The 22,876-nt window shown below is 38.2% G+C and overlaps 1 protein-coding gene and 1 pseudogene across 1 annotated transcript; one reads left to right on the top strand and one right to left on the bottom strand.

Moving 5' to 3' along the window:
• Positions 1-9,166: 9,166 nt before the first annotated feature.
• LOC121741830 (protein DETOXIFICATION 40-like) lies at positions 9,167-22,671 on the bottom strand. Its single transcript, XM_042134757.1, has 8 exons — positions 21,058-22,671; positions 20,774-20,917; positions 14,807-15,291; positions 14,287-14,343; positions 13,886-14,124; positions 11,240-11,358; positions 10,583-10,669; positions 9,167-9,425 (listed from the first exon to the last, which is right to left on the bottom strand). Exons 1-8 carry the CDS (start codon positions 21,376-21,378, stop codon positions 9,360-9,362), a joined length of 1,518 nt encoding a protein of 505 aa, XP_041990691.1. The 5' UTR covers positions 21,379-22,671; the 3' UTR covers positions 9,167-9,359.
• On the top strand, positions 16,347-16,481 carry LOC121742754 (annotated as a pseudogene).
• Positions 22,672-22,876: the final 205 nt, after the last annotated feature.

Consider the following 22,876-nt stretch of genomic DNA (forward strand, 5'->3'; position numbering starts at 1 on the left):
TAGAAGACAATTCAGATAATTGATAATGGCTTTAGCAATATCAACTAGAAAAGTGTATAAACAATTAACAAATATTATATTCGAAACTACTAAAAAACAGCGGAAATAAAATAATAGTAGCAACTAGACCCTTGTTAAATTGAGATTCCACCTTTTAAAAAAATTTATGAAGGTTAATATGCTACATGAGATTTTTTTATCCTTATTATAGAACAAATTTAGTTTTAACTTAAAGTGGTTGTTGTAGCATATCTTAATAAATTTCGAATTTGAATTATTGATTGAATACTCGATTCGGACATACATGAACTTGAAATAATGGATTCTCTTAAAGATGGTAATCGAGAGTTAGGCGATTCATAGGGCAATTCTAAGTAGTGAGAGCTATTGGGAGAAGATAATTCTTGTTTATTTCACTATGTATTTCAGCCATCGGCTATCCCTCTTTATGTAGGGTTGTTTACAAAGTAAATATGGTAATAGATCAATCTATTCCTAGACTATGTATTACACATTTATTACATATCAATTCAAGATCTTTCTCCTCTAATCATGCATCCTTGTTTGGTAAGTCTTTGATTTGGTGTATTTGACACTCCCCCTCAAGTTGAGCAATGGTATCTCCAATGCTTAACTTGGTCAATGCTTCTTTGAAGACCTTTGGATGAACAGCTTTGGTGAGTATGTCTGCCAATTGCTCTTCCGAATGGACAAACGGGAATTCAATGATGCCTCTGTCTAGATTCTCTTTGATGAAGTGCCTATCAACTTCCACATGTTTCGTTCTATCGTGTTGCACGGGATTTTCTGAGATGCTAATCGCGGCCTTGTTGTCGCAGTACAACTTACTCTTTCGAGTAGGTGGAAAGCCAATTTCTGTGAGTAGTCGTCTTAGCCATAGGATTTCCATGAGTCCACTCTTCATTCCTCGGAACTCGGCCTCGGCGCTAGACAGGGCTACCACTTTCTGCTTCTTGCTCCTCCATGTAACCAAGTTCCCTCCTATGAAAGTAAAATAACCCCCCGTCGATTTTCTATCCACCGGATTGCTTGCCCAGTCGGCATCTGTGTATCCATCAATCTCCAAGTCTTCCCTCCTGGCAAGGAATACTCCATATCCTACAGTTCCTTTCAGATAACGCACTATCCTCAATGCGGCCTCCATGTGATTAGCTTGAGGTAGGTGCATGAACTGACTCACAATACTGACGGCGTATGCAATGTCGGGTCTAGTATGAGAGAGATAGATAAGTTTTCCGACTAGTCGTTGGTACCTGTCTCTGTCTGAGAGTTCTGCTCCTTCTTCTAGCTTCAAACCATGGTTGGGAATCATTGGAGTTTCTGCCGGCTTACATTCAAGGAGACCAGTTTCGGTCAGCAGGTCTAAGACGTATTTCTTCTGCCTTAGGAAAATTCCATGTTTGGACCTCAATACTTCTATCCCCAAGAAGTACTTCAGTGCTCCTAGGTCTTTCATCTCGAATTCCTTGAAGAGATTTTCCTTCAACCTCTGGATTTCCTCTTCATCATCTCCAGTGATAATCATGTCATCAACATATATAATCAAACATGTTACCTTGTTGTCTCTCCTTTTTGTGAAGAGCGTGTGATCGGAATGGCTTTGCTTGAATCCGTGCTTGAACATAGCTTGGCAGAACCTTCCGAACCATACCCGGGGAGATTGCTTTAACCCGTACAGAGTTTTTCGCAACCGACAGACTTCTCCATCTCCAAATTCTACGGAGAAACCTGGTGGGACCTCCATATATACCTCATTGTTCTGCTCTAGTTCTCCATGGAGGAAGGCGTTAGTTACATCAAACTGGTGTAAATTCCAGTCTTTGCTTGCGGCTACAGATAGTAGTGTTCGTACAGTTTCCATCTTCGCCACTGGTGAGAATGTTTCTTCATAATCAACTCCGTAGACTTGGGTGTATCCTTTTGCCACGAGTCTCGCCTTATATCTCTCGATTGAACCATCTGCTCTTCTTTTTATGGTGAATATCCATCGACATCCAACTGGCTTCTTCCCTTTTGGCAGCGTACATTTCTCCCATGTGCAATTTTTAACCAAGGCATCTATTTCCTTCTTCATAGCTTCTCTCCAATGTTTATGTTTGTTTGCCTCCTCAAATGACTGTGGAATATCTTCTTCCTCATATAGAGCAGTTTCGAAGGCCCGGGCCATTTCTGATAGGTGACTTTGAGCAATATTAGATATTGCGTATTTTGCCTTCCTTCCTTTCCAATCTGGTGAGTACCGTCGAGGTGGCACCCCTCTTGTTCTCCTCGGGGGCAACTCGTAAGGGTAATTTTCTCCACTCGTACCACATTCTTCATCATTTCCCCTATCAAGGTTAGTGTCGTCTGAAGGTATATTATCGAAATCTGAACTATTTACCTCAGGAATCGAAGGCGGGGTTGACGGCGGGTTGGTGTCACGTTGCTCGTCGTCCTGTATTATCGGATTTGACTGCCCGACGGTGTTGCTAACTTCCTCAGGTGGACCAACGTCTGTGACAGGGCTTGGCTCAGACACTCCCCCTGTCTGTGGTTCCCCTGGTGACCCTAAGTTTGGGATCTGAATATCCGGTAGCCAATCTAGAAGGTCACTGTTTTGATTCTCGTCTGAAGTTTGTGTCTCCCCCTGACCACTAGATTGGTAGAAATACTCCCCTTCCACAAAATCACAGTTCATGGTTGTGTGTATCCTACGGGTCTTTGGGTCATAGCAACGGTATCCTTTTTGATTCTTTCCATAGCCAAGGAAGACACATTTGTGGGCGCAAGGGTCAAATTTGGACCGTTCGTGTTTAGGGATGTGAACAAAGACTGAGCATCCGAAAACTCTTGGTTCAAGGGACAGGGATGATGGGATTTCAAAGTGGTGGGAAAACGTATCTAAAGGAGTCTTGAAGCTAAGTATGCCCGTGGGTAATCGATTTATGAGATAAACGGAGGTGGCTACAGCTTCTGGCCAGAAGGTTTTTGGAACTTTGGATTCTATTAGGAGGGCTCGGGTGATTTCTAGGATGTAACGGTTTTTCCGTTCCGCTACCCCATTTTGTTCCGGAGTGTAAGCACACGAGGTTTGGTGGACTAGCCCCTTGATTTTAAAAAACCCTTGCATTTTAGTATTGACAAATTCCCCCCCGTTGTCTGTTCTAAGAGTCTGAATGGTTTGTTTATATTGGGTTTGAATAAGAGTATAGAAATCTACGAACTTATCAAACACCTCATTTTTATTTTTCAGAAAATAGATCCAAGTCATGCGGGAATAATCGTCAATAAATAGCACAAAATATCGAAAGCCTTGACCCCCGGTGATAGGAGCGGGGCCCCAAACATCAGAATGTACTAAGGCAAAAGGAGTTTTAACTCTCGTGTTGTTTAGCTTAAAAGAATGTCTATGGTTTTTAGCTAACACACACGTATCGCAATGAAAAGAGTTCAAAGTTCTAGCTAATTTAGGAAAAAGTAGACGGAAGTATCCCAAAGATGGGTGCCCTAACCGACGGTGCCAAAGCCAAGCCTGTCTGTCAGTCAGTCCGGGAGTCAGCATCAATGCAGCACTCTGTTGGGCTATCTCGTCCATATAGTACAGTCCGCTTCGCTCAGTGCCACGCCCAACTATCGTCCCCGTCTTGATATCCTGTAACATGCAAAATCGAGGTTGCATTAGTAGTTTGCAGTTCAGTTCCTTAGTCACATGACTAATGGATAATAGTTTGTGGGATAAAGACGGAACAAAAAGACAATTAGATAGGCGTAGAGTTGGCGAGATATTTATGGTGCCTGCCCCCATAACTTGTGCTAGGTCCCCACTGGCGGTTTGGACATAGGATTTTTTGGAATTGGTAATTGAAACAAAGTCTGAGGCTTCAAACGAGATTGTGTCAGTGGCACCACAGTCAAATATCCAGTGAGTGTCCTTAGGGCCAGAAACGGATGTAGAGGAACAGGCTAAGGCTTCGAAGGAGTTATGACAGGTTATGTTTGGCTGATATGTAGCTATGGCGGACTGTTGGGGTGTTATTTGTAAAGTTTTTGCAACTGAGGGGTGATTTTGTGAAAGTGTCGAAGTTTGGGGTGATTTTTGGGGATTTTTGGTTTTGTGGGGTTGGGTTCGTAGTATATGGGAAAGTCGGGGGTTAATTCGGAATTTCGGAGAGTTTGGGGCTTTGAATGTGGGATAATTATCAGAGGAGGGTGTGGGGTGTATTTTTAGTTTTATGGGGGTGGAATGTGGGATATTTGAGAGTTGGCTGTTTATAATGGGTTTTGATAAAACCCTAGCCGCCGTGCCCTTCTCCCTTGTGGGAACCCTAGCCGCTCCTTCTTCCCCTCTTTCACCGCTTCCGACGGCGATTTCGCCGGTGATACCTCGAATTGATGACTCATTACCTTCCGACCAGGTCCGAGCAATGGACACGGAGGCGGTTGGGGGTTTGTCTTCGGTTCTGATATCTCCACTGCCTCCGGAGACGCCGCTGCCGCCGCTGCCACCCGTCGTGTTGTCGGCGTAGGAGGCGCGGTCATGAGCTATGGCGGCTGAGGCTCTTCCGCCTCCCCTGCCTCCGCTGGTTCGGCCTGCATTCCGGGCCTGCCTCGCCTTCTTCATTTCTTCCCACCACTCCGGGAACCCGTGGATGTGGAAACACGTCTCTCTGGTGTGTTTCTTCCCTCCACAATGGTTGCATATTAACTTGCTTTTGTCTTCTTCCTTCGGGTAGTTCTGGTTCCTGGATGGGTAAGGCGACGGGTGTTGAGGTAGTCGGTTTCGGTCGTGTACTGCGAGCCCTACTCCGATTCCCGATTCCTTACTCTCTGGGTTGAGTAACTTGTCGTTGACTGATTCTCTTCGGACTAACCCGTATGCTTTTCTGGCTGTTGGGATGAGATCCATATTTAGGATTTCTCTTTTGATCTTGCTGTACCTTTGATCGTCCAGTGCCCACACGAACTGGTATAATCGATGCCTTTGAATATGCTGGTTATATTTTTCAATACTTGATGGGGATTCCATTGGGTTTGGATCCCTGGTATCGATTGATATCCAGAGATCCTGTAGTTTTTGCCAGAGACTTTCGAGTGAGGATTCACCTTGTTTGATGCTATACGCCTGTCTGTGCAGGTCTGAGATTTGAAATTGGTCGGCGCCGCTTCCATACGTCGTGGCTAGACTATCCCACAAGTCGTATGCCATTTCGTATTGGGATACCTCATTTACGAGGCTGGCGTCGATGTTGTTGATGATCCAATTGAAGCAGCAATCATCCCGCTGCTGCCATCGGCTGTAATTTGGGTCCGTCGGAGGTGGGGGGTCTGTAACTCCATTTATGTGAGAAGCCAGACCCTTCCCTCGGATCCCTCGGCTCATGAGTTTTGCCCACAACGGGTAGTTATCCCCGTTGAGTTTCTCTCCCAGGCGCACCTCGCCTAGTGGTTCCATAGATGAAGGCTGTTGGGTTTGATTTTTCTGAGACAAACTTAGTCTCATAAGTTCAGCAAATTGTTCTGCTGATAGGGTCACGGCTGTGTTGGTTTTTGGAGGACTATCTGATTCTGACATTCTTGGTTGTATTTTTCAGGTTCAACGGGCCGGGAAAGGTATACGAGACTATGATGAAATTTCTCTGAGTCTCAAGACCGAAGAAACCTGCTTTGATACCATCTTAAAGATGGTAATCGAGAGTTAGGCGATTCATAGGGCAATTCTAAGTAGTGAGAGCTATTGGGAGAAGATAATTCTTGTTTATTTCACTATGTATTTCAGCCATCGGCTATCCCTCTTTATGTAGGGTTGTTTACAAAGTAAATATGGTAATAGATCAATCTATTCCTAGACTATGTATTACACATTTATTACATATCAATTCAAGATCTTTCTCCTCTAATCATGCATCCTTGTTTGGTAAGTCTTTGATTTGGTGTATTTGACAGATTCTATGTTCTGGTTGTCACACATGTTGATTAAATAGTACACTGATTACTGAAATTATATTTTTATCAATTTAGCAAATATATAAGTAATATTAGTAATATTCCTCGACATTAGCTGTTTACTATAATGACTGTAATTAAAATTCTGGATTGGGCTCTATATAAATGTAAATGAAAGCGAGATTTTACAATAAAAAAGTGTACTCATTTAAATTAAAAATACAATAGTTCCACACGCACACACGACACATTTACATATAAAAACAAATTTACAATCTCAGATTTAATGAAGTAAGATCACATCCCAGTGTCAATCATTGAGATCTCTTCATAGAGATTCCATTTTCATGAAATGCGAAAGTGAAACCTAGGATTCTATATATAGATATCTTTTCCTCAAATATTGAAATATAATTGCCAGCATTAGCCATGTATAGGAGAAAGAGAACTAATATCGAAAAATATTTCAAAAAATATTAGACATAAATATGATTCATTAATTTTTTTATAACGTTAAATGAATGAAGAACATATTAAATTGAGTTTTGGTTTTTTAAAAATAAGTCCCCCAATTCCGCCTTAATAGAAACTGTTTCATTTTCTGCACTCATTTAGAAAAATAATACTCCATCCGTCCCCTAGATATAGGAACATTTTAAACAACACCGGTTTTAATGCAAAATTGATAAAATAAGAGAGATAGATAGAAAAGTGTGTTAGTGGAAAATGAGCCTCTTTGTTAGAAAGAAAGAATTTTTTTTAAAAGGAAAGTTTCTATTTTTAGAGGACGGAAGAGTAATAAATAGTTAAAGTTGAGAAAAAGTAAAATAAGAGAGAAAATAGTGTAGAGAAGTCAAATGTTCATATTTTTCAGGGACGAATGGAGTAATATTTACCGGATAAAACAGGCTGGATCCCGTCGAGCACGATGGCGCCTGTGAGGAAGGGTATAAGGTCCACGACGGCGTTGGACACAACTTTGCCAGAGGTGAATGCATAGCTGATTTTATGGCGTAGGAAAAAAGTGACAATGGCAAATACCGCTGCCACCAGTAGTGATGTTCCGGTCGCCACCACCATGCTAAAAGCCACGGATCTTGGGTGCCCGGCGCCGAGTTCATTGCTAACCCTCACACTATTATACAAAAGCAAACATAAATAATAAAGAGAAGAAGGTAACATAATAGTACTACTACAATTAATTGCAGTTTAACAAATATACATAAAAAACAAGTAATGTGATTATTTGAAAAATACATATAAATACTCGTACCTTACTGCGGCGTTGAATCCAACTGACACCGTGAAAACCATTCCAAGAAGCGTCCCACTGCATTTAATTATTCATAACCACAACAAAATTGTAATACCGAATTCAAAAGAAATATAAATATTTTTCTGTTGGATATATAGTATATATTTCATATGAATAAATAAATAAAATTTATTTTAGACATGTTTGGGCTAATTGGATTGTATTTTTTTATCATATTCTAAATATTCAACCCTAACATAAAGGTTTGATTTCGGACTAGTTCAACGAGCTAATCAGGTTGATATGATAAAATTAACATGTGATCATCCAATACAAACTAGTCAGATTGCAACCGATAAATATTCACAAGTGATCAATCAACACAAAAATTAGTCATATATATACTTAAATTCAAACATGATTAATACTAATTTAAGATTAGTATAAATCAAATAAAACATTAACATATCACAACAATTTTGAAGCATATTTTCGAAAATAAAATATACTATTTTATAGTGAATATGATTTTTTAATTTTATTTATCTATTACTCATATTTATAAAAATCTAAAGTATATGTATATTTAATACTATAAAATTTAAGGCTCTATTTTTTGTTTACATTTATATCATAAACTGCTGAACTAAGTATCAATCATATGGAACAATAGAGAATAGTTGCACCTAAGTTTAATCCATCAGATTTAGTGTCAGTCCTGTTCATGCTGCAAGCTAATTGAATGCGAGTTAATCGGGCTGTAATTTTATGGCCTAGAAATTCCTAGGCGAGCCCACAGATCGCAAGCTGCACTAATATCTCTATATGCATATCTATGTTAAGTTTGAAACAAAATTTCACAGAGTTTTTCGGTCATATCACACCAGGATAAAAAGAACATTACCATATAGCTAAAGAGGCCAATGCGATTTCCGGGGCGGGAAGCAAGCCGGCGATGAGCACAATCACCTGAAAATACCACGTCTCGAGGCAGAGCATGATCGCGGACGAGGCCGACAGCTTGAAAAAACCCCACAGCCCGGAAAACGCAGCGGGGCTGAACCCGGTCCACATCCTCCGGCACCTCTCCGACCTCACGATGTACACGAACTGCGCCCCCCACGACAGGCTCAGCACCAGCGCCGCCCCCTGAAGGCCCCACCGGAACACGTAAAGCGCCGCCCACGTCAGCGCAATGTGCGCGGCCAGCGTCGCCGCTGATATGTACGCGCTCGGGCTCACGATGCTCTACGCCTGCAGGAACTTCTGCATCGCGAAGTTGGCCGCGTACGCGAAGATCTGCGGGATCAGCCCGTACACGAACAGCGCCGCATACGCCGCCAGCTGCGGCTCCTGCCGCAGGAGGAGCAGGATCTGCTCCGAGAAGACTTAAACCTCCGTCAGTTAGTAAGACACTTTTCCTCTATCCAATAAGTCAGGGGTTGAGTTATCACATGGATAAATAGGGAATCATCGTTGATCCTCATTAAAATAAAATTAAAAAAATACTGTGACTCTGCTACTCGTTAAATTTGTAACACTATATATATGTCTTATAGTTCAAAATTTTGTGGGTTGATTTTTCTTGAATCCAAGATACAAGTGTGTATTTGGAAGTACTTTACATCATTCTCAAAGGGGAAACATGGATCAACTTATTAATCCCACTATGTTGTTGAAATTGAGAATGGTTGTTACTCACCATGTCGATTTTTGTGCTTGATTTCATTAGCTTAGGAGATGTTTTTCGACAAGGTTGCGGCTTGGGGAGGCCCCCCTTTTAATGTTGTTGTGCCGTCGTAGGAGGTTTCTTTTTGTTGCGTTCTATTATTTATTATATGGGTGTTTATGTCGAACTCTTTCTCATATTTGCTACTCCTATTTATTATATCGGTGTTTATAGGCCACGCTATATTTGAGAGAGAAGAATATTTAAAATAAAAAAAATACATATTGTAGTGGGACAGATTTAAAATAGAAAAATGTATATTCTTGTGGAACGAAAGAAATGAATATTAATTTATAGTTCAAACCTCACACTAAATAGAATTTAATGTCTACAAATATAAACATGTGGTACATAACATAAAAAATTAATTCCTCAGGACAAATTGACGTGCCAATTTCAATATTCCATAAAATATATATCACATATATCTAATCATTCAACTGAAAATCTCTCCATCGTATTATTCCATTTATCTATTCGATCGCTAGCTTTCTCCACCTGAAAATTTCAGGAAATTCAACACAAAATTGACAATTAGTTTAACCAACCCTAACTAAGATACCATAAACAATCAATAAAACTATGCAGGCACATTATAGCTAGTCATAAAGTTATAAGCACATATTCATGAAAATAATAATGAATTAATATTCTAATTAATGTTCAAATGCATTACATACTTATCATCTCCCACTAATTCTGATTAAAGATTTTGATTATTGATTTATTTCTCTCCATTCTTCTCACCAAAATAATTTAGAGGCAAAAATTGAACAACGATTTTATTGTTCTATTTAAATATTTATCAATTGTACAAAATTTTAAACAACAATTTCAAGGTGTGATATCTACCTTGTAAAGGAGGGAGTATTGTTAGAAGTCACACTCAAATAATTATTCCCCAAAAATAATAGTGATTTCCAATCGAAGGAAATTTCATGTTAAATAGTAAATGTGCCATTCATTTAATGAAACCATCAAATAATTCAATAGGAATGCAATCAAATGCGAACTCTAAATATTGTACAAACTCCAAACCATAATCTGGATCGTTAAAAAATGTCAATAGATTAGTACAAAATAATAGCAACAGAAAATATCAACACAGTGTCAACGGTTGATACTGTGTTGACATTGTATTGATATTGTGTTGACATTGGATTGACATCAAAATTTTAAAATTTTACACTGTGTTGACACTATTTTGAAAAGTTTGAAATCAATGTCCTAATTCAATAAAGTACTCCATAAATCTATAAACTGGAAGTGACGTCGACATTTCTATCTCAATAGTAGAAACGACAATGAGAAATTATTTTGCTTCATTGATTTGATTGAAAAAAGGTTCAATCGAAATAAGCTGTATTTATATGAAAGAATAGGACAATAATGAAACTCACCAACTTGGGAAAAAATATTTTGTGGAAAAGTAATCTCGAAATTATCTGATAATCAATCTTTTTCAACAAGAATTTTGATTTATGACTCTTGCACATCAACAAATTAGAGGAAAATTTTTTAAAAATCAAAATTAGGACTAAGAGAAATTACTCAAGATTAATTTGTTTGTGTAAACCGTGACAAATACTGGATTATTATTGAGGATTTCATTTTATAAAGAATTTGGAACAATGCAATGATATAAAATTAATTACCTCCTTAACCCAATCCGTACGAGCAGTCACCCAAATCAAAATCAATGTCTGCATGACCGTGCCTCCTAGCATTCCTAACCATATTCCCTGCAAAATCAATTTTTTTAGTATTATCGTGGATTAAAAGAAAATGGGTCGCTGACATTAGAAGGTAGAGGCGTTGACATGGGCATACACAGAAAAAAAAATACTATGGGCAATGCTATCTAAATTTTATTCAAAAAGTATTTTTTTTATAGGAAATTTAAATAATTATAGTGGTTTTTGCATAAAAATTCATGTATAATTTGGATCAATTTCAAAGCTATATAAAATAAAATTTTAAAAAAATAAGTTTGGTAGGCGCTCAAACTCCCTGAACACTTCAAGCAACTAAGGACAGACAAAAAAACAAAAATAAATCTCAATCTGAAGGGTTGTGGTGGAGTAACCGCAACTCCAAAAACCGAATTGAATGAAATTTTGAGATGGGTCGACCCCTACCCCACGTGTAATATTAGCTTATAATTATATTTCATTCACGCGATTTCATCAACTCTGTTACTCTTAAGACACTACCGAAATTAAATCCATTTTTTTCATACAATCCTCCATAATTCAGAAATCTTGATATAACTATATAATTTTCTAACAATAAAAAGTGGAGTAGAATAATACCTTGGCACCAAGGTTGAAAGTGAAGCCAAGAACTGCACCGACAGGGATACCGACAAAATAGTAACAACCCACGTTTACATATGCAACAAATGCTTGCCATCCACATCCAACGGCTACCCCTTCGTAAATATATGAACACAACCATATATGTTAATATTTGTACAATAAAATTAATATGTTTGATTCAAAAATAAAACGTGCTACAAATAGTTGTACAAGAGTAGTTTAAAATAGAAGAGTGAACTACATAAATAGTACCGGATCTTTATTTTATATCGTTTTTAGTATCCATGACAAAAATAACCCTAGGTATCAAACATGTGATTATTTTGTTATGGAGGATATTTTTGGAAATTCAATTAAATAGAACCAAATATGTCTTCCTTTCTTATTTCTTTTTTTCTTCTTTAGTTTATTCTTGTTTCTTGTTTCTTCATTTTCTTCTTTCTTTTTAGTATTTTATATTCATTTCTTCTTTCTTTTTTCTCCCTAGTTTATGTTTCATCTTCTTTCTTTTCTCTTCTTTTTCTTCTTTCTTTTTAGTGTTTTATACATACATCTAATTGCATTCATAATATAAATCAATATCAAAACACCTAATTAAATTAATTATCTAAAGTAATTAAATCAATTGAATATTTTTAATTAAATTATTTATACTCATTTTAGGGTTGAAACACCTAACTAATAATATTCAACTCTTTATCATTATGAATACAATTCACAATTTTAAATTTTGATTAAGACTCTACTAATTAGTTATTAATTTAATATAAAATAATAATAATTATTTATTAATTACTACTAGTTTTTACTATTATAACAATAATATTATTATAATAATTAAATATAATTATAACTATAATTATGATTAAATATATTTAAATGATATTAAAAATAATTAATTATTAATTTATAACATCAAAATAATAATATTACTATTGATTAAAATAATAGTATAAAGAGTGAGGAGAATGACAAAAGATATTATAATATCACTTTTGATACTAGTTTTGTCAACGCCCAAAATATCATTTATGACACAAATGGAAAAATGAATTTGTTTAGAGGGTATTTTGGAGTGAAAATTGCATCAGGTACCAAAAATGTGATTTATAGGTACCAAAAACGATATAAAATAAAGATCAGGTACCATTTATGTGCGAAAGTGAAATATCATGTACCATTTACGTAGTACTCAAAATAGAAAAAAAAAACAAAAAAAAACGAAATCAAGATGTAAACAATAAAAAATATTATACTCAAAATCACTATAAAAAATAACAAAAATAAGATAAACAATTGGGTTTATTTTATTTTATCACTTTAATAGATTAATTTTTTTTATAAAAGTGGTTGTGGTATCATACCTCAATGCATGTCAAATACTTCAATTACTGATTGATTACTCTATTTAGGCATACATGATTTGAAATCAGTGAATTCTATGTTCCGGATGTCACACATGTTTATTAACTAAATACTCCAGTACACGGGTGAATAATGGCTTTAGTCTTTAATACGTATTTCCTCCGTCCAATAATACATGTCAACCTTTCCTTTTTAGTTTGTCCCATAAAATATGTCACATTTCCTTTTTTTTGGAAAAAGTTTCCTCTCACATTAATATAAATATAACTATTTACTCTCTCCATCTAACACACAAAATAACATCTCCTAAAATCCTGTGTGATTCCCCGAGTGTGCTATCTGACTGAGGGAGTATTAAATAAGATACTGGATTGGGTACTCAAAATAAAAGTAAGATATTAATATTCCCCGACAAATATAACGGTTCAGCTATTTATTAGTACAAATTTAATGACTCTGAAATTCTGGATTCTATATAAATGTAAATGAAAGCGACATTTTTTAAATTTATAAAAAGTACTCCATGTGTTAGGTGATGAAGCTTATATATATATATATATATATTTTTATCGAAAAAAAAAGCTTATATATTTTTTAATTAAAACTAGAGCAGTTCCACACTCACACACGACACATAATATAATGCAGTAACAAATTCAGTGTCTAAGATTTAATGATGTAAGTGTCAATTATTGAGATCTCTACATAGATTCCATTTTCTTGAATATGAAATCTAGGGTTCTATATATAGACATTTTTAACTCAATTATTGAAAAATAATTGCCAGCATTAGCCATAGATAGAGAGAAAGAGAACTGAGAAATATTATGATGCACATTGTTAGTTTTACACATTTATTTCCATTCTAATATCTCAAAAAAGTTATCTAGATTATTAGCCTAATAAAATTACATTAATACTATGATTTATTATTTTTTTATAACTTCAAATAAATAAAGAACAGATAAAATTGAGCTTGGATTTATATAGTAGTACTAATTATTCAATAATATTTTTATGGTTTTAAAATCAAACTAAAATATAAAACCAAAAAAATATTATTTACATAGATTAATAAATTTAGGAAATTCTTACTTAAAAGCTCATATAAAATAGGTTGCACAACGTTTTTCTCTATGCATATAGCCATCTTATAATATACTATCGATTGAGACTAAAATTCATCTATAGAAATCACAAAGCTAGCGAGTTGTGATCAAAATTGTACTATGTTTCAATGCATGACCAAGACTAAGATGATTTAAAAATATTTACCAGATAAAACATGCTGGATTCCATTGAGCACGATGGCGCCAGCGAGGATTGGCGTAAGGTCTGCGACAGCGTTGGACACAACTTCGCCCGAGGTGAATGCATAGCTGATTTTGTGGCGGAGGAAAAAAGTGACAATGGCAAATACTACCGCCACCAGTAGTGATGTTCCAGTTGCCACCACCACGCTAAAAGCCGCGGATCTTGGGTGCCCGGCGCCGAGTTCATTGCTAACCCTCACACTATTATACAAAAGTAAACATAATCAAGCATATAAATATATAGCTATAGAGAAACATATTAGCAACACAACGCATTTTAACAAATTAACATTGAAAAAAACCAATATATATAATTATTTTTTAAAAAAATACCACTAATAAAAAATGCAATCTCATACAAACCTTACTGCGGCGTTGAACCCTACTGACACCATGAAAACCCATCCAAGAAGCGTCCCACTGCATTTAATAAACCATAACAAAATTATAAATACTGAATTTAAACAAATATAATATGCTAGTATATTTTTTTTTCATTGAATATATATATATATATCATACTAATAAATAAATAAAAGTTATTTTTAGACATTTACTAAGATTACTCTGATTTGAACTTATGCATATCTATGCAGCAATTTTGTCATCATCATAAAAGAGACATATGTCTGTCTGATTGCTACACGAATCAAATAGCCATCACAAAAATTAAATCAAATTATCTCAAAAGTAGATGATATATGAAAAATCCATCGACTAATTATCCTTTGTCCAAAATACTTTTTTAACACAAAAATTGGTATTTTCACAATTAAAAATCAACATGATTATCCTTAAAAGTAGTTGGCCAGTATAAATTAAAAATAAAATTTAATAGAGTTTTTCGACCCTGTCACTTCCTTCATGATACTAAAAACATTACCAAATAGCCAGAGAGGCCAATGCGATTTCTGGGTCGGGAAGCAGGCCGGCGATGAGCACCAGCACCTGAAAATACCACGTCTCGAGGCAAAGCATGACGGCCGACGCGGCCGACAGCTTAAAAAAATCCCACAGGCCGGTGAACGCGGCCGGGCTGAACCCGGTCCACGTCATCCGGCACCTCTCAGACCTCACGATGTACACGAACTGCGCCCCTGCGATCACCCACCACGAGAAGCTCAGCACCAGCGACGCCCCCAGCAGGCCCCACCCGAACACGAAAAGCGCCGCCCACGTCAGCACGACGTGCGCCACCAGCGCCGCCGCCGATATGTACGCGCTCGGGTTCACGATGCTCTGCGCCTGCAGGAACTTCTGTATCGCGAAGTTGGCCGCGTACGCGAAGATCTGCGGGATCAGCCCGTACACGAACAGCGCCGCCGCCGCCGCCAGCTCCGGCGCCTGCCCCAGGAAGAGCAGGATCGGCTCCGAGTGTTAACATGGTGATCCAAACTGATGTTGCTAAAGAGAAGCCAGCTAAGGGAAGTTGTGATGCTACATATCCAATGCCAAAGATAATATCTAGTTGTGCCACGTTGGAGCCGAGGCTAGCTGCTCCTACATGGAAGGAAGTGCTGTTTGGTGGCATCGGCTGATTGGTCCAGGTACAAGCTTTATCGCAGCACCTGGAAAAGGATGGACCACACCTTATTCTCTTAATGAACATTGTCATGTAGTTCAGATTTTACAGCTTGTTTTGTCAGGGACTTAGGGTTTGAACCAATGTTCTAGGTTGTTCTCTAGCATAGTATATATAGAGACAAAAGTGTAACAGTCGTTTTTTTTTCAATGAAAGCTTAATGCAAAAACTCTCTTCTTCCTCAAGTTACAATGTCTTCTTTTACATCTTGCTGCACATTATGTTCTTTGGCCATTCTTGTCATGGTATCAGAGCCTAGGCTCTGATCCTAGGCCACCCCTTTCCTATCTTTTCTTTTGCTTCTTCATATCAATGGCAGAATCCCATAGCTCAAGTGAGCATGATAATGAATACTCTGCCTCACCAAACTATAGCCTATTTGCAAATCAAACTTTCCCACAAAATACATCAGTCTCTATCAAGCTCACTGAGGATAACTATCTCATATGGAAACAACATGTATTATCAGCTGTGAGAGGGTATGGCCTTGAAGGGTTTCTGACAGGAGAGCAGATCCCTCCACCACGAGTCATTACCTCAACAAACTCCACTCAAGAAAGAGTGAATCCAGATTATTTAAACTGGAATATGCAGGACCAGAGGATAGCTTACTGGATCCAATCTTCACTTTCAGAAAGCATCATGATTTTGGTTGTGGGACTAAGCACCAGCCAGGAGATATGGGAGGCCATAGAAACGAGTTTTGCCCATCAATCAAAGGCAAAAGTGATGCAGTATCGGCTGCAGCTTCAATCCATAAGAAAGGAATCACTCTCAATGAGAGCATACTTGAACAAAGTAAAAAGTTGTTGTGATTTGTTGGGAGCAGCAGGCTGCAAAGTTTCTGAAGGAGATCAAATCTTGCACATTCTTGCTGGATTGGGAGCTGATTACAACCCAGCTGTAGTCACAATCACTTCAAAGTCAGAAGAAATGACTGTGCGAGAAGTTTCTGCACTTTTGACGAGCTTTGAGACAAGGCTAGATTCAGCTGTGAAGAATAGCTCAATCAACACAGAAGGCTCCATCCCAACTGCAAATTTTGTACAAGCTGAAAATCAAAGGATCAACTCAAACAGCAACTTCAGAAATGACAGCAGCAAAAACTATAGAGGAGATGGAGGCAGATCCTTCAACTTCAGGGGAAGAGGTGGCAGATCAGGTGGCAGAGGAGGAAGATCTGGTGGCAAAATCATCTGCCAACTTTGCCAAAAGCCAGGCCATGGTGCTGATAAATGTTGGCATCGTTTTGAGCAAAACTTTGTGCCAACTTCTCCTCAAGTGAGAAATCCAAATTTGCAAGGCCAAGGAGGGTTCAATCGGATGAATCATATTGCTAATGTTGTCCAAGCCAGGAACCATAATGTTATTCAACACACTGCTTCACCTCAGTATACTCCATCAGAATATAATGTTGATGCCTCCTCATCCACATCTTGGTACCCGGATTCTGGGGCAACTAATCATATCTCTAATGATTTTGGAAATCTCAACTCAGCCTCTGAGTACAATGGAGGTAAACTTCTTCATCTTGGTGATGGTAAAGGCATTAAGATTAAACATGTTGGTAATTCTGTTTTCAAGCCAAACTCTAACCCTTTATCCAAATCTCTTTTTATTAATAATCTGCTTCATGTTCCCCAAATATCTAGAAATCTTCTTAGTGTCTCCCAATTTGCTAAAGACAATGGAGTGTTTTTTGAATTTCATCCTACATTTTGTTTTGTGAGGGACCAGGGCACCAAGGAAATCATTCTCAAGGGAACTCTTGACCATGGACTTTACCATTTCTTCCTGCATAAATATACTTCCAACACCAAGACATCCAGACCAGATGATCTTTTCTCCTTTCATAAGAGCAAGTGCAGTGTCCCTGCTACCAGCTCAAAGTCTTTAGATGTTCCTGTTTGTTCAGCTTCTACTTTACCTTCCTCTAATTCAGTCGTAGTTAGCCTAGATTTGTGGCACAAGCGCCTAGGCCATTGTGCATTTGAAACTGTCAAGAAAGCTTTACTGCACTGTAATATTCCCTATAATTCAATAAAATCAAATTCTCTATGCATATCTTGTTGTGTTGCTAAGGCTCACAGATTACCTTATGAAGCTTCTGTTACAGTTTGCAATAATCCATTAGAACTAGTGCATAGTGATTTGTGGGGTCCATCACCTGTACTTTCAAGAAATGGTTTCAAGTACTATGTAACCTTTATTGATCACTATAGCCGTTTTACTTGGCTTTTTCTCCTAAAATCCAAAAGTGATGTCTACTCTGCCTTCAAGCAATTCAAATCTCTTGCTGAAAATCAGCTCAATGTTAAAATCAAAACCTTGCAAAGTGATTGGGGAGGTGAGTTTCAAGGTCTCTCCACTCTCTTGCAAGAATTTGGTATTGCACATAGAGTCTCATGTCCCCATACCCCTCAACAAAATGGATTGGCCGAGAGAAAGCATAGACACATTATAGAAATGGCTTTAGCTATGCTTTCTCAATCTGGTTTAACCTACAAATTTTGGGATGATGCTGTAGTCACTGCATCCTACATTATCAATAGAATTCCTACCTCACTTCTGCAGAATATCTCTCCTCTTGAAAAGCTGTTGAAAACAAAACCAAATTATCTAGAGTTCAAGCCTTTTGGCTGCCTATGTTACCCACTTTTGAGGCCTTATAATAAACATAAGCTTGAACCTAGATCCTTTCCATCCACCTTTCTTGGATACAGTAACACTCATAAAGGATACAAAGCCTTGCTGCCATCTGGAAAGCTCATCATAACTCGAGATATTGTTTTTGATGAACTATCATTCTCACATCTTCCTAAGTCAGTGACTACTAATGCTCAAGCTACTTCATCTCATGCCTTCTCCCCTCCTCTTTCCCCAGTCCCACCTCAAGTTTTCCCTTCACATCCCTCTCAACCTGCTTCTCCATGCTCTCGACATGCTCATGTCAATTCTCCTACTTCTCAGTCACCTTCACCAGCTGAATTTATTGATGCTGATTTTTCTTCTCCTCAAAATTCTCCTACTGCTCCAGTCCTTCCTGCTGATGGTAACTCATCTTCTCCCCATAATTCTCCTCCAGCAATATCTGCTCCATCTGGTCATCATCACTCTCACAACTCATCTTCTTCCACTCAACCAATCAATACATCTACTCATTCATCTTCTCAGTTACCAGCTGTTGATGTTTCTGCCAAACCATCTCACCAAATGACAACTCGGGGTAAAGCTGGCATTTTTAAGCCTAAAGTGTTCACTATTTCTCTTGATTGTATACCTAGATCCGCTCTTGAGGCCTTGTTGATTCCTATTTGGAAAGCAGCCATGTTAGAGGAATTTTTGGCTCTGTTGCGAAACAATACTTGGATTCTGACCAAGCTGCCTCCAGGCAAGAATTTAATTGGTAACACTTGGGTTTTTAGACTGAAGAAACATGCTGATGGCAGTATTGCTAGACACAAAGCGAGATTAGTGGCACAAGGCTTCTCACAGGAACCTGGTTTTGACTTTGGTGAAACATTTAGTCCGGTGGTCAAGCCTACTACTATCAGGTTAATTCTTTCTATTGCTATCTCTCTTGGCTGGAGCATTTCACATCTTGATGTGAATAATGCTTTTCTACATGGTGATTTGGAAGAGGACATTTACATGAGACAACCTATAGGTTTTGAGCAAGGTGACCCCTCTCTTGTCTGCAAACTTAACAAGGCATTATATGGCTTAAAACAGGCTTCCAGATCTTGGTTCCTAACTATTCAGTCTGTACTTTTATCTCTTGGTTTCTCCCAATCCAAAGCAGATACTTCCCTATTTTTCATGATTTCTGGCAAGGAGACGGTCTATCTACTTATCTATGTTGATGACATGCTCATCACTGGTTCCTCCAATATTGTTGTCAAAGATGTCATTTCAAAGCTCAGCCATCATTTTTCTTTAAAGGATCTAGGGGAAGTGAGGCATTTCCTTGGAGTTGAAGTCACTCACACAGCACAAGGCATTCATCTTTGCCAAGCAGCCTACATCAAGGAGCTCTTGAACAAGGTACAAATGCAAGACTGCAAGCCCTATCCTACTCCTATGTTGAGTAATCTCAAGTTGTCCAAAGATGATGGAGATCCTTTTATGGATGGCAAGCTTTACAGAAGCACTGTTGGAGCACTTCAATATGCTACAATTACCAGACCAGAAATCAGTTTTTGTGTTAATAAGGTGAGTCAGTTTATGGCTGCACCTCTTGATTCACATTGGAAAGCAGTAAAAAGGATTTTGAGATATTTAGCAGGTTCTGTGGATTATGGCCTACATATGCAAAAGTCAGATTTCACTCTAACTGCCTTTTCAGACTCCGATTGGGCAGCTGATCTTGATGATAGAAGGTCAGTCACTGGCTACTGTGTATACTTTGGGAAGAATTTAATATCTTGGTCTTCTAAAAAGCAGGCTATTGTTTCGAGATCAAGCACAGAGGCTGAATATAGGAGTCTTGCTCAAGCTGTTTGTGAAGTTGGTTGGGTAACATCTTTACTTAATGAGTTGAAAGTGGATTGTGGAAAGACTCCAGTTGTTTGGGTTGATAACATGAGCACAATCGCCTTAGCAAGCAATCCTGTGCTGCATGCACGCACCAAACATATAGAGATAGATGCACACTTCATAAGAGACAAGGTAAAAGAAAAGAAAATTGAGTTGAGGTATGTCCCTTCTACTGATCAGATTGCAGACCTCTTGACCAAGCCTTTAGGCTACCAATTCTTCTCCCGACTTCGAAACAAGCTTGGCATTTGTTCTATGTCTGGGATCGAATTGAGGGGAAGTGTTAACATGGTGATCCAAACTGATGTTGCTAAAGAGAAGCCAGCTAAGGGAAGTTGTGATGCTACATATCCAATGCCAAAGATAATATCTAGTTGTGCCACGTTGGAGCCGAGGCTAGCTGCTCCTACATGGAAGGAAGTGCTGTTTGGTGGCATCGGCTGATTGGTCCAGGTACAAGCTTTATCGCAGCACCTGGAAAAGGATGGACCACACCTTATTCTCTTAATGAACATTGTCATGTAGTTCAGATTTTACAGCTTGTTTTGTCAGGGACTTAGGGTTTGAACCAATGTTCTAGGTTGTTCTCTAGCATAGTATATATAGAGACAAAAGTGTAACAGTCGTTTTTTTTTTAATGAAAGCTTAATGCAAAAACTCTCTTCTTCCTCAAGTTACAATGTCTTCTTTTACATCTTGCTGCACATTATGTTCTTTGGCCATTCTTGTCACCGAGAAGACGTAAACTACCGTCAGCGGAATCCCCGTCAGCATCAGTAGAACCGTCGATCTCTGCATATATATCCCCAGCATCCCGTACTGGTGGGCCCCGTACGCCTGCCCGCACAGGGTCTCCACCGCGCTCCCCATTCCCAGCTATATTTAAATTAATATAATCAGGTAAGCTTCAACGAATGAGACGGTACAGTTGTTATGGTCAAACAGCCTGTGCCTGCCACATAAAATAAATAGTGTGACACGCACATATGAAATAGTGTCACGTCGATTAAAATTACCATGAGGCCGTAGGAGAGGAGCTGGATGCCCTCGTTGCCGAGGGAGACGGCGGCGAGCTCGATATTTCCGAGGTGGCCGCAAAATATTTGAGTGGACATTGAAGTAATGTTGTTTAGCAAATAGACTATGACGGCGGGGCCGGCCAGCCGGAAAAGGTACATCATCTCGATTAGGAGGGCTTTTTGATAGCGGCGAGAAGGGGGCATGGTGGGGTCGGATAGAATTCGTTCGAGCTCCGAGCTGGATTCCGTCTCCGCCGCTCCCGGCGTCTTGGAGTGGAGAAGAGGTTCGTTCATGGATTGGTTTTGTAAGGAACCCATATTTGTGAATTGTGAGGTACGGAGTGTGTCACAAAATGGGTGAAGGGGTATATATAGATGATGTGGCTATGGAGCTAGTGGCTGCCAAGGATTTTTGTGTTGCAATATTTAAAGCTATTAAATTTTGATGTGTCTGAGGCAGTATTATGTAGTCTAGGTCAAACGCCATGCTTGAAAATTATATTTTTTGTTTTTTTCTTTAAATTTAATTTTTGATGATTTATTACAAATATAGGAGTATTTTAATATACTCCCTCTGTCTGCCTTTAGGCGTTTCGGTTTACCATTTTAGTCAATCCGTGATTAAGAGTTTCAGTTCACTTTTATTATGAATGATAGATTATACATCCCATTCACATATAAAACTAATGGAGTATATAAAAATGGGTCTGATTTTCCAATATCTTATTTCACCCACTTTCATTTTTAAAATCCGTATCAAACTCAAATAGAACTTAATGTTGGATGTAGGGAGTATATAATAAACTGAAAAAGTTCATTTAAATAAATAATGTGGCCCTTTGACATCAATGTTCTGTGTTTGCTTGTGTGTAAATTATTATGCATAAAAAATTACTATTGATAAAGTATGTTTTATATTTTCAGGATCCCAGTAGTTTTTATTTGCTCTTTTTAAAATTATTAATTCACATTTTCAATTTTCTGTAATTAGATTTCAGAGTATATGATGGAATAAGATATTCTAAATCTTAACTTATCTTATAAAAATGAAAATTAATACATAATTGATCGAATAAACATTAACTTTAATAATATAACATATGGGGTATTTGTTTCTGATTAAAGATATCGAAGAAATTTTTTTGGAAACAAGATGATAAGATTTCAGATTGTTAATCTGTGTCTGGCCAGCATACATAGACGGTCTCATGCCACGTAAAATAAATAAATTACTATTAGTGTAACGCACACATATATATGAGAAATTATATTTCTCGAGAAAAAAATAGTGTTAGTTGGGTCAATTAAAATTACCATGAGGCCGTAGGCGAGGAGCTGGACGCCCTCGTTGCCGAGAGAGGCGGCGGCGTGCTCGATATTTCCGATGTGGCCGCAGAATACTTGCGTGGACATCGAAGTAACGAAGTTTAGTAAATAGACTATGACACCCGGGCCGGCCAGGCGAAAAAGGTACCTCATCTCGATTAAGAGGGCTTTTTGGTAGCGGAGCAAAGGGGGTGTTCGAGCTCCGAGCTGGCTTCCGTCTCTGCCGCTGGCGGCGGCGTCTTGGATCGGAGAAGAGGTTCGTTCATGGCTTGGTTTTGTAAGGGTCCCATATTTGTGGAGTATGTCACAAAATTGGTGAAGGGATATATATAGATGACGTGGCTAAAGTGCTAGTGGCTGCAAAGAATTAGGCCATCCACAACGCTGTTCCTATACCGTTCCTATACCGTTCCTTAAACCACTATTTGAGGGCCCCACTGTACTTTTTTACTCCATTCCTTAACTAAGGAACGGAACCTGCAACCCTCCG

Source organism: Salvia splendens, chromosome 7 (genome assembly GCF_004379255.2).
Source record: "Salvia splendens isolate huo1 chromosome 7, SspV2, whole genome shotgun sequence".
NCBI lineage: Eukaryota > Viridiplantae > Streptophyta > Magnoliopsida > Lamiales > Lamiaceae > Salvia > Salvia splendens.

Coding starts and splice junctions, on each gene's coding strand:
- LOC121741830 (XM_042134757.1), bottom strand. CDS start 21,378: ATGGGTTCCTTACAAAACCAATCCATGAACGAACCTCTTCTCCACTCC. Junction 11,359..13,885: donor AATCCAGCATGTTTTATCTG/GTAAATATTTTT, acceptor ATATTTACGAAG/GGGTAGCCGTTGGATGTGGA. Junction 10,670..11,239: donor CTTTCAACCTTGGTGCCAAG/GTATTATTCTAC, acceptor TTGATTTTGCAG/GGAATATGGTTAGGAATGCT.